Below are 12569 nucleotides of genomic sequence, written 5' to 3'. Positions count from 1 at the left end.
ACCTCGAACGCTTGCAGATTTCAGAAGGGGAGAACTTAAAGCCTGCAAAGCACTATTAAACTGCTTTAAAAAAAAAACAACCAAGCTTAGGAAGGGCACACTCGCGGGCTGAATCACTGCATCAGTCAAAAGCGACAGCCAAACTACCATTAGCTGCGCCTTAGCTCCTTTCCCTCGCTTACCCACGCCCGGAGCACGTCCCTGCTGCCCACCTTCTCGGGATGCAAAGCCAGCGGGGCCGGCGCCCCCAGCCCCAGCCGCAGCGGCAGCGTGGGCCCGCTCCCCGCCCGAGCGGGGCGATGTGCGCTGAGCCCGGGGACGGCTCCCGCAGCGACGCAGCCGGCGGATCCACGCGCGTTTCCGAACGCCAGGGAAGACGCGAGCGTGCAACCCAAATCGCCCCCCGAGCCCCGGCTGTCAGGCCGTGGGACCCGCAGCTCCGTCGCTGGAGCGAGCCCCCACCGCCCCGCAAGCCTCTTTCCACCTCCAGAGAATATTCTATTCAACCCCAGATGATGGATTTATTTAGGGATATTTCAACTCCAGATAACGGATTATTGGGATAATCCATTATACCATGGAGCAACGGAGTCAATACCGACACCTCAAACTCCCCTCAGCCTGTACGAACACGGGTCAGTCTCAGGGTAGGCTTGCCACTCAAGTCATTAGTTAGATGTTCTAATTAACACAGCAGCCAATTAATAACATACGGGCGTGCATCACCACAGGAAAGTCATAGTCGTTACGTCCTCCTCGTCTGCGATCTCATTAGCGCTGAATGGCAAAGGTTAAAGCAACTAAATCTGGCAAAAGCAGGTACACGTTCCTCAGTCTCAAATTATTAACTTGTAAATCCATCAAGGTTTCATTTTAAAGAACAGATAGAAAACGTATTGGTTCCGTGGTGTTCCCATGCCGAGCGTCCTCCCTTCTGAAGAAAGTTTGTGATTTGTAATATCAGCAAAAAAGCAGCCCAGAATGACTCTTCCCAAACGCGCCTTGCTGACAACGTCTCCCCAGGGACCTTCTGGAGCAGCGTCCTGCCCTAACCCTCCCGCCCAGTTCCCCTTCGTGAGTGGGACCTCACTAGCGGCAAAGTTCAGAGGGCACAAATCACACTTCGGAAGCCCAGAAGCTCCTTCTCCACCGGCACATTGTGATTTCTGGGAACCTAGAAGACAACTTCTACCACTACGCAACTCACCCTGAATAAAATGGCAACAATAAGACTGATTAAAAAGGAAAACCCGTGCGCTGCATATCCACTCAGAGCAAGGATCTCCTAATGTGAGTTACTGCTCAAGAAAAAACAACAAAAAATAGGTTTGCGAAGAGAAGTTAAGGGCAGCCGGGAGCTTGAGAAGAGAGCCTTACCTGTAAAATACGGCGCAATCGTCACTGGGGAGCCGGACGCTCCCCGCGGGCACGCGCGAGGCACACAGCCTGGCCTCCGCAAACCACGTCGGCGCAGGCGACACGCGGATCGGTGCCGCTCCCCGAAACCACTCGTAGGAGCATCTGCCAGCTCAGACACGCTTCCACCTCCACCCACGGAAAGCTCCTGCTCTGCACGCGGGCGGCCGGTGCGAGCCCCGGCTGCGCAAGGGGTCCACGGGGGTCCGGAGGATCCGGGCAATGCACGACACCTGCCTCCCCCTCCTCCTCCTCCTTCTGCGCAGGAGCTTCGCCAGGCAGGAGGGCAGCCCAAAGCAAGCCAGTGGCCCCTGCACCAGAGCACCTCGGCCCCCCACCCCCTCCGAGCAGTTTTTACAGCTTTTACGACCCTCTCCAGATCAGCCAGCGGATAAATCGGGGCGCAGGGCCTGCACGGGCGCATCCTTACACGGTCAACTTGATGCAACGATGAAACATCTTTCCGTCGCTCTGTGGTGAGGCAAAAGGCCCCTCTGTGGTAAGGGAGGGAGCTCTGGGGGTCGCAGGGTGGACGTGGCGCTAACCGGGCAAAAGCTCTGCTCTCCTGCTTCACAACGTCCGAGGAGGTACCCACGCGTGCTGCGCTCCTGCGCCTGGGAAGGGCTCTCCGCGCCGCCACGGAGCTCGAGCAGAGGCTGAGCCTACCGCGTAGCGCGCTATCGCAGCCCGCGCCCACGGAACGACCAGAGACCCTCGCCCACGCGTCTTGTTTTCAGGGGAGGATCTCAGACATCGTTGCACAAGGTCATCAGTGTCGCGCCAGGGGCTTCACCCGCTTCTCCCAGCACCTCCTGCTCCAGTTCAAACTGAGCCGCACCACGCTCCTCGGCATCAAAGCAGCATCAACTACCCCGCTCGGATATCCCGTTAAATTACGTTTACTGCTGCAATATCCATTCTCAAATTCGATAACTGTTCTGAGCTTAACATCAAACTATGCCTCTGAAGAGCACAGATAACGTTAGGGTAGTGCCAGACGTTCTGCAATTAGACCTGACCAATACAGAAAAGTCCATCAAAACTTACACGCTGAAGGTCCATTTGTCAACCGGCACTGATTTTAATAGAAGTGTTTCCCAAATCCTTACCGCTCAGGCAAGAAGGCAGAGCACAGAATAAGCCTCTCACGCTCTTAGGGCGACGGCACCCCAACTTTTGTTTCTAACTAATGAGAAATAAGGCAATAGAAGAAGCGGCACCGCTGCAGCGTGAGGATGACAGCGCACGCCGTTCGCCGCCAGCTCCGTGGCCCCGCGCCCAGGAGCTCACCGTGCTCCTCCCCCAGTGCCGGGGAGCACAGTTTGGGTAACACGCAGCTCTGCTCCGACCAAAACCGTAAGGAGCTGCTCGGTCCCAGACTGCGGAGCCACAGGGGCGGCTCCCCGGCCGGGGACCGCCGCTGTCCCTGCCTCAGGGCGACGCTCCAGCGCCAGTATTTCCTCTTTCCCGCGTTGCAGCTCGCCGCGAGCCGTGCCACTGTCCGTGCGTCAGACTGAAGCAAGGATGAAGCTGACCTCTGATGACTCGGCCTTGCCTCAGCCCTCCGGTGCTGTCGGACGAGCCAGGGTCTAATCCACCTGGCTAAACCCGAGACTCGTATTCTCACGAAGGGTCAAAACAACTTGATTACTGCAATTTCGATTTTAAAAGGAGATAAACTGTCCTAGTTGGACATTGCGCACTCCCATCTGCCCTCCCCGCCAGGTGACCAAGGGCTGGGCACCCGATGGCTGTCCCGAGCAGAGGTGGAAGGGCAGAACCAGGCCAGCGGTGGGCCAGGGGGCTGGTGCCCACCTGCAGCCGTCCCTCCCAGCTGCGTCACCGTCGCCTGCCACTGCGGAGGATGGAGGTGGCGATGATGGACACAGCAGACTTGGGGACGGTCACCCTGGGGGCCACCGGAGCAGCTGGTGGCACAACCCAGAACTTCCTCGGCTCTCCAGGCACAGTACAACGTGCCAGCTCCTCGCCGATCTCTTCCTCGGCAGCAGAGCGTCCCTCGAGCTGCGCCTCGCGTGCTGCAGGGCTCTGCATACCCCAATTTTGGGCACAGAGAGCGAGGTGGTGATGTACTGGTGGCAAGTAAGGAGGATGGAGGAGCAGAGAGCTGTGGAAAGCTCCCACAGATGCCGGCCCGCAGGAGGAGAGGAGGGGTCTGCACATGGGGCCAGTCACCCCCTGAGGCCATTCACCCACTGAGTTAGGCAGGAGCCCTCAGGAGATCGGGGTAAGCATCACCGTGGACAATTCCTACCAGCTCACTCATTGCTCCCGTGCAGCAATGGTCAGAAGGGTGAATAAGCTGCTAAATTACATTAAATGAGAAATTAACATACTCTGACGGGAGGCAGAGATCCTCCCCCGTCAAACCTACACCGCAGGGTACTGACGGCCAGCCCGGGCGCCCCGAGCGGGGGCACAGGGCAGGCGGTGGGGATCGGGCAGCCAGAGGAGCAAGCAGGGGTGCTGACCCAGGCCGCTCTCCAGCAGGCCAGTCCCCTGGTGGGCAGCTCGGAGGAAGCCACCGCCCCAGGAGCAGCTCCTCAGCCCGCTCGCCGGGCAGGCTGGAGGAGAAGCCTCCTCCGGGCAAGGAGCGAGCCACGCTCGCTGCTCCAGTAACAGGGGACTTTGCTCCGCGCAACCGCCTGCCTGGCACCGCTCTGAAATACAGCGTTTTCCCTTTTTTACTCCCGTTTAAAATATTACACACATTTACAGACCATTTCCTCAGTTATTTGAAGACACTGGTTATTAGTCACTGAAAAATGGATGCAATTCCAAGAGACTTGACTTGTGATTCAAGCGTGATTTGGGTCACTACTGTGTTTCATCTGAGCATGACGGTTTCAGTGTTTCACTCCATTATCGCGGATAACCCAAGGAATATTTATTGTATTCCTTCCAGAAGCCAGGCTCACATCGTTACGCCGGCGCGCAGGGACACCTCCCTCCGTGCAGATATGACTAATTGAACCTCAAACTGTCATTCAAAGTACAGATCAAAAGTTTCAGGCGAACCTTGAACACAGCAACCACCTCTGGAAAGCTCCGGTGATGAGATTCATGACCGCAGGTTAAAATGCTCTTAAGCTTCAAATTCAAGGCGTGACCCAACACGGCTGGAATAAGGAAAGACTTGGAAATAACTCTAGTTTCTGCTAAGCCTAGTTATTACCGAATAGATGGTGTGTGGTGCTGCCATACCCTACTGAAAGGAGGGGATTACCCCAGGATTAAGAGCAGACCCGTCAGCCAGGGACACGGCGGGGGTTGCTGCCGTCGCACCCAGCAGAGCCGGCACGGGGCAGCTCCACCGCTGTCAGGCTTGCGGATGAGCCGGGATGAAGCCCCCCGCCGTGGTCCTGGACTCATCCTGCTTGAGGCTGGGGAGCAAGAAGTCCAAAGCGAACGGTTCGTGTGTTTCTGACCGCAAGGACGCCGGCCACAGCGCTGGCGTACGACCACGCGTCCCTACAGCGGGTGCCACCAGGACAGCCCAGCCGGGGGGGCCGGCGCAGCCCCGGTCCCCGCGGTACCCATTTCGAAATGCAATTGGAGTGAAACGCAGATAAGCCGGCTCGCTTCCAGGAGACACGGCTCCCGCCCTGCCTGACCGACATTCAATGCAGGTATCGGGAGAGGATGGTCAAGCCTCAGTCTGAAATTTCACCTCCTTCGCCCCGCTCCCCCCCCCGCACTGAAAACAGCAACATTTAGCAAACACCGAGCCCTGGAAGCCAGAGCAGTCGGCCTCCGTGTGCCGCAGGCACCATTTCCCAGCCCGGGGGAGCGCTCCGCAGCCGCATCCCCGCACGGAAACACACTTTGACCCTGCACGGGGGTGGGTAAAGCAACTTCCCAGCCGCACGCTACCGCCGGCAGCCCCGAGCCTTTATCCGAACGGCATCTGCCCCGTTCGGCAGCCTGTGTCCGCACGAGCAAACCCTTTCGTCCGGAGAGCGAACCCCACACGCACGCCACGGCGGCGCCGGGCCCGGTGCTCTCGCACAACGCCCTTGCCCCGGCAGGCAGAGCAGTCGCGGGTCACGCTGCTCCGCAGGGATTTTTCGGGCAGCCCCCCGGGCCCGGCGTTAAGGGGGGCGGTGGGAAGGGGTCTGCCCTCCCCGGCTCTGCCGAAGCGCAGCCCTGCCGCCCCTGCAACCGGCCCTGGAGTTACAAAGCACTTTGCCAAGTTGGCAAGCACCGAGTAACAGAGGCGCCGAAAACGCGCTGCCCACTCCCCAAAACAGCGAGCGCCTGGGACACGATGTCACCGCGCTGGCGAGGAAGAACAAAACGACAGAAGAAAGAAACTCCAACAGCAAAGGCTGGCTGTAGGGCCGGTGCCCAGCTCCGGCTCTGCTGCCCGCCGCACAGCCCAGGGTTAACTGCAATATGGTAAAACCTGGAAATGATTTTCAGGCACTCGGAAGCTCAGCATCTCACCATGCAACCTGGAAAATAAGCAAAGAGGGAGGAAAAACACGATGCAGAAAGGAAAACAACCCCGAATCTTTGTGCTGAAAAGCCCTAGAAAGATTCTGTCATCACCGGAGGCTCAGCTGACTCCTCATTGCATTATCAGTGATAATTAACGGCAAAGACAGACCAACTTAAATCAAAAGGACACGTCCGCTAGTATAATTCAGACTGTTTATCCGCCCACCGTGTATCATAACAGATATTGCTAGCGATAAAGATATCGAATTGCAGAAATGGGAAAGCACAGCAAACACAACCTACATTTCAGTATAAAAATAGATGTATTTTTCATTGCAACAGATAGCATTAAGATCCATCACGATATTTTCTACCAGCATAGCCAGGAGTTCGTAAATAAGTTTCCCTCCCCCCAACTTACCCGGCTGTACGTGTGTCTCTTGCTCTGGGCCATGCTGCTGCCAGCTTTTCTTTTTATTTTAAAGATTTGTTATTTTTAGGTAATGGTCTCAGTTCATGGCAGCAGTAATTCAGCAGAGGTTTTTCACATTTCAGCCGACCTCACCTTCCCGGCAGCCCCCAGCGAGGCTCCGCTGGGTCGCACAGAAAGGGGGAAAAAGCCCTTTTCCGGCAGAGGATTCTTTAATACGGGGATACACAAAAATCCAGCCCGGCTGATGGAGACTACTCTGCGCTAGTGCTGCTCCAGACTTGTCACCGCCGCCGCCAGCTCGCTGGGTCCTAACGCTACCCAGCTCCCGGTGCAGCCGCAGGAGGAAGGGCAACCGGCCCCGGCACGGCCGCCGCAGGGCCCCGGCACGGCCGCCGTTCGCCCGCCGGCACCGGGATGGACCCAGCCTCCTCCCACCCGCCCCACGGGGCGGGCAGCGCCCACCGCCGGGAGCCGGGCAGGGACCACCCCAATTTCCTCCTGCCTGGAGCCGACCAAGACGCCCGCGGGCAGCCCCGCGGCCGCGCTCGGCGTGCCTCCCACGCTCCCTGCTGTGCCCCCTTGCCTAGCGCCGGGGTTTGCCCCACCAGCCACGCCTCGCTCTCCCCACCTCCCTCCGTGGCAGTTTGAGGAGGAATAACGCCGCGGCGCGGGGCGGCACGCCGGCACCGCCAGGTAAAGGTGTGCGGGCAGCCGCAGGCGGACGCGAGGCACGGAGACCAAACAGTTAACGGTGGGGCATCTCTTAAAATCAATAATTGTCCTCTCCCTGGTTGATCTGAATAGATGCCTAATTAAAGTCATCAGCCCCTCTTCTCAGAGCTGCCTGCGGCATTAATTGCTGCCTGTGGAACGGCAAGCGGGGGTAACGGCGGGGCTTTGGCAAGCCCCCGTGCCCAGCCGCCTCGTGCTGCAGCTTCCTCCACGGCCGCGAGTCCCCAGCAGCACCCCGGGACCCCGCGCCTGGCCGTCCCCCCCCGGGGACATCTCCAAACCAGGGGCACCACCGTGAATTTTTATGACTGTGCCCTATTTTAGCACCCGATCGCAGCGACCGTAAAAGGAGGCAACGGACCACCCGAAGGGAAAACCCAGCGCCATCAGGGAGTTTTTAAAAGGCTGAAGAGGAACCTCCTAGGGAAGTCCTTGACAGGTCAATATGGGGGCTGAATTTTCCAAAATACTTGTATTCACGAACGCACCCTCCAGCCCCTCGCCCCCTGCGCGGCTGCGGGTCACGCCTGGTGCTCTACGGAAGGCGAACAAGAAACCCAAGCTTCGCATCAGCGATCGTAACGCCCATACCTGTGCTGAAGCTCTGCTTTAGGAGCTGCAGGTCAGAGAAGCCCTAAACCACAGACATACACCAAGAAACGCAGAGCACGGCTCTCAAGGGGGAGGAGGAAGACCGGAACGTCTTACAGGACGAAGTAGGCGGCCTTTGAGGATACAGCAATTGCAGTCAAGGGAATGAGCTTTAAGACACGCACCCAGGGATGAAAAACAAGAAACTTCACTAGAAACTAGGCCTTTATCAACCACAGGAACAAGGAAGAACTCAACGGGAGCAAACCCCGGGCGCTCGCTATCACCGGAGCTACGGGCAGCCCAGGGTGAGCAAACGGGAACATAACCTGCCTCGCTCCCGGAGCTCCCCGACACCACTCTGGAAAGCGACGGGGATTTTGTCGCAGGACAACCGTATTTCTCATGCAAAGCAAAGGTTATATTACCCGTTAGATGGGCACGGTGCAGCCAAACCCACCCCACGTCACCCCAGACGGCCGGCACAAAGGGAGAGTCAGAGCCCGTCCGTCACCTCCTAAGCAGCCTCTGCGGAGATGCCGATGTCTGAGCCGAAGAGGTTCTCTGTGCTGTTTTAAAGGAATCAGTTACACATACAGAACCTGGGGTGACGGTTGGACTTGATGGTCCTAGAGGTTTTTTCCAACCTTAATGATTCTATAATTCTAAATCCCACCCAAAAGTCTCTGAGAAAGTTACAAAAAGGCAGGAGTGTCTTCCCATTCCCCTCAGCTCTGTGGGCTCCAGGAGAGATCAAGGACATTAGATGCCAAGACCTCCATTACTCGAACAAAACCCAAGTCAAACACGACCAAAACTAGTCGAACACAATGAGGTTATGAAAAAGCGAGACTAGCATGAGCCGAGCAGCCCTGCGCCGTGCGTCTGAGCCAGCGCGGCCGGAGGAGCCCGCCGCAGCCGCTCCTGGCGCCAGCCTTCCCACGCGCCGCAGATACTCTTTGCATCTGCACAACCTGCCAGGCGGGGGTTCCCCGAGCTCCTCGCGAAGCCCTCGAGCCCGCCGAGGGACAGGCCAAACCGCAGCGACCACCGGAGCAGAGGAATGCCAAAGCCGCACCGAAGGGAGCTGGAAAGCCCAGACGGCGATGTGCTGGCTGATCAGAAACCCGCGGTTTGCCCCAGATCAGGTCCCTCTGTCTCTCCCTACCGACGGTAACACGAACAAAGCCGAGGGCGGTTCTGCCCCTGCACTGATGCACGAGCGAAGGCGGGCTGGGAGGCACGGCTGCTGCAGCCCCCCGCACCGGGGTGGTTTCGGAGCACAAGCGGGTCTCCCGTTCACACTGCAGACAAACCCAACAGCTGTGGGTCAAAAGAGTCCCTAGACTGAAAACATCCCCTTCTGTCACCTTCCCCTCGCTCCTGTGCGAGGACCGTGCGCGGGTTCAGGCTCCCTACTCTGCTCAGGCTCACAGGACTAGGACTCTGCCAGTTCCTCTCCAATAAATATTAAACCCAACTTTTTCCCTTTTACAAAAATCCATCGAGTGCTTTTAACCACAGACAGAAGTCCCACCTCCAGCTTCGGAAGCCTCCAGCAGCTCACTGCCAGCACCTGGGAGGTTACACTGGAGAAAACGTCACCATATTTCACCTTCTTCTAATATTTTTCTCCTCTGCAGCTTCTACAGCCACCGCTAAGACGGGCTCCTTGCCAAGACGGACTTTTGCTCTGACCCAGAACACTGCGCCGTGCTCCTCTCCAGCACGAACTACATCTGCTCCATTTAATTTATTTTTTTTTCTCCCTTTTTAGCCAAGGTCCACTGGATTTTACCAACGAGGGAGCTACCTACAGGCTGCACCTCTGCAGATCCAGGCAAGCCCTGACCTCGTCCCTCAGACCGGGAGATGCGGCAGCGTGCTCCAGAGCCTGCAGGAGGCTGGAAGTCCGGCAGGGGCCCGACCGCGGTGCCCTGCGTGCGGCTCGGCTTCAGCCCTGCCTCAGGAGCACAGGTCGCCACTCGCCTGCCCAGCCGACGTCCCTCCTGCTCAGCCAGGGCGCCGGGGACAGAGGCCTCCCGGCAGGGCACGTGGGGACAACCGTGCTCCTGCAAGGGACGGGGCACACGCCACGGGGGGACACCCCGCCACGGGGGGACACCCCGCCACGCACATGGGATCGGACAATCACAGGGTAACTCAGAGCTGCGGGAAACCTGTTACCAGTGCTGGGAAACGCTGATTCGGGCTGCTTTTGCACCTTTAGCTTAAATCAAGAGGGAAAAGGTTCTTGTGATCAAGGCGTGGGACAGACTCAGGAAATCTGGAATCTAAACACCAAAGGTTTTCCTGCGCAGCCTGCGAGGCCGGGGCAGAGCCAGAGCAACAGCTGACGTCCGAGGACCGCGCACACAGCCCTCGGCTAAGCGGAGGGCACGCTGTCTTGCACAAATATTTGAAGGGTGCTAACCCCAGCTGAGCGACGGTGGCATTTATATTCAAGGGAGAGTCTGGAACAACAAGCAGGGAAATCAAGTACAGAAACCCTTCCTCAAAGCACAAAGAAAACAGGGAAACAGCCACAGGATTTCACAGGGACTTCAGAGGGCACCGAAGGGGGAACGGCCCCGCAGCAGCCCGGGAATGGGTGGCACGGGGCACCTCTCCCTCTCAAGGGACGGGAACTTACCGCTGCTCCTCCCGCAGAGCCCTGGGAGTGACAGGATATATGCTGAAACAAGCAAAAAAACTAGGGAATAGCAGGAAGGCTTTCCTCCCAGCAAGACCAGCTGTAGCTGGAAGAGTAGTTTTTCATTTAAAAGGAAAATTACAAATGCTACACAGCTAATTTCTCCCTCCTCCTCAGTCCTGGAATTTTCTACGTTAAACCTGAAGTGCAAGGGAGTATTTCCCCCCACGCACACACACGCTTCCCACCGGAGCGTCCCCACAGAGCCCGCTTTGGCAGGCAGCTCAGCGGCCAGTACCCCAACAACTGGCATCGGACTGGGGCACTGCAGACCCCCCGAGCTCCCATCGCCGGCACCAACGAACAAACTTACATCAAACGGCCCCATTTCCCCCAGCGACACCCACAAACGCAGCGGTGACAGAAACCAAAGGCGGGTGAACGAAGCACCACCAAGGAGCATGCCAGGAAGATGGCTCCAGTAAGAGCACGTACTGAATGGCTAATATCCAGTTAGGGACTTGTAGTTTCGTTGGAAATCTAGAAAGAGCTCTGCAAAACTTGAAAGTATTTTACCCATAAAACAAGCCTGTGATTAACCCCAAGGACAGTAAGTCCACGACAATCTTAAGCCTCCGCAGCGTACACAAAAGCTGCAAACAAAGAAAGGGGAAGACACCTCAATTTCAGGCCACTTAAAGCTAAATTAAAGCTAAAACATTAGAGAACCGCTAATTCAGGCTACTCGCGTAGCACGGACAGGCTCACAGCGACCAAAGCACACTCTCTCCTCATCACTACAGTGCCAAGGCTGGAACCTGCCTTCATTTTCAAAAGAGCCTCTTAGAACACGCCACGCCACAGAAGGACTGGAACTGCGGCAGACGGTGATGACTGCCAACGGCGCTCTGCCAGAGCCCCTTGGAAGCTTCCCACAGAAACCAGAAATGCTACAGCTACTGAAACAGGTCAGGAAGGGGCACAGAGCCCCCCACGCCTCGTGCTGATGGGGCACCTGTGCCACCCCAGGACACCTGCCCTCGAGAGATGCCAAACTTCAGCACCCCCCAACCCTAACCAGCCCTTCTCCGACACCAGCGGCCAGGGAAGAGCTGTGACACGGCAAGAAACGCTTGTTCCCTCCGAGGGCAAGACGCAGGAAAGAGATCCTGACAGCAGCGCCCGAAAGTGCCGGAGCCCAGCACCCAAAAGTGCCCATGTCCCAGGGAGCACCCCAAGCCCGAGGGAGCAGCCGCTGCCGTCCGCCCCTCCTGCCACACCACGCTGGGAGCCAGCGCCCGCCGCTGGAGCCGGCCCGCAGGAGCCCAGCGCACCCAGACCGTCCCCGCGGCGCGCGGGGGCCCTGCGCTCCCTCTCGCTCGGGGACCCCAGCTTCCCGCAGCCACACGGTGACGGAGGATGCGCCTTTGCGCCCAGACCCCCGCTTTTCCCAGCTCTACCAGCGGATCTGCGGCCTGGCAACAGGCACTGCGCCTACCCATCCTCCTCCTCCTCCCACCGTCGCAGCTGGAGCGCCGTGGTCAGAGGGCGGGGGGGCGCGTGGAGGCTGCTGGGCCGCAGCCCCGGAGGGTCTTCGCAGCCCCAGACCACAACGAGGGCGTAAAACATACCAACTCCAACCCTTCGCATTGAGATTTCCTAAACACGTGCTGAAGTAAGCACAAACAACAAAGCAAGCGCCTTGGACGACGAGTTTGTGAACAGATGTAGGCTGAACATGAAAATCACTGTTCTGCTGGCAGAAGGACACAGCACCGACTGCCCCAAGGAGGCGCCGTTTCTCAGCCTCACAGCGTGTCGCAGCACCGTTCACCGTTTTGTTTGCACTTCTCCTTTACCTCGTGGACTTTGGGTGAAAACGAACACTTGACGGAAAGACAAAAAGCCAGGGTTAGACAGTAGCTTTATCAGTTCGCTGAAACCGCCTTACGGGGCAGATAGGGAGAGCTTTCTGTGGTTAAAGCACTGTGGGAGAGCCTTAAGCAATCGCTGCAAGTGAGAAAAACACCTGTAAGATGAGGCTGGCAGTTGGCTGCTGCAGCCTCTGTAGAACCAGTCGATTTCAGCCCAAAGCCTGCTCTACAGAGAGGAAAACAATTTAATTTGTTCTCCAAACTCAGACCCTGTCACTTCTGGATGAACGGCTGTTTCAGCCAAACAAAATAGCTCAGATGAAGAAACCTTCCCGAGGCTGCCACAGCTACCAGAAACTACAGCATCCCCTTTGCCACAAAAACACACCCAATTTTCTGATTCGTGTTA

The 12569-nt window shown here is 57.6% G+C and overlaps 1 protein-coding gene across 3 annotated transcripts in view; it reads right to left on the bottom strand.

Annotated features, from left to right (window-relative positions):
* Nucleotides 1-12569, bottom strand: part of DCTN1 (dynactin subunit 1) — an 80033-nt gene that overhangs the window by 61205 nt on the left and 6259 nt on the right. The window contains exon 1 of one of the 3 annotated variants that reach the window (XM_064448735.1): nt 6299-6560. The exons of the other annotated variants lie outside the window; for them this stretch is intronic. Coding sequence (XP_064304805.1) covers nt 6299-6331 — 33 coding nt within the window. The 5' untranslated portion in view covers nt 6332-6560. Of the gene's footprint in view, nt 1-6298; nt 6561-12569 lie in introns of those variants that run through there. 3 annotated transcript variants of the gene reach the window in all.

This window comes from Phalacrocorax carbo, chromosome 4 (genome assembly GCF_963921805.1).
Source record: "Phalacrocorax carbo chromosome 4, bPhaCar2.1, whole genome shotgun sequence".
Lineage (NCBI taxonomy): Eukaryota > Metazoa > Chordata > Aves > Suliformes > Phalacrocoracidae > Phalacrocorax > Phalacrocorax carbo.
Note: the sequence above shows the minus strand (reverse complement) of the source record. Positions and strands in the feature narration are given on the sequence as shown.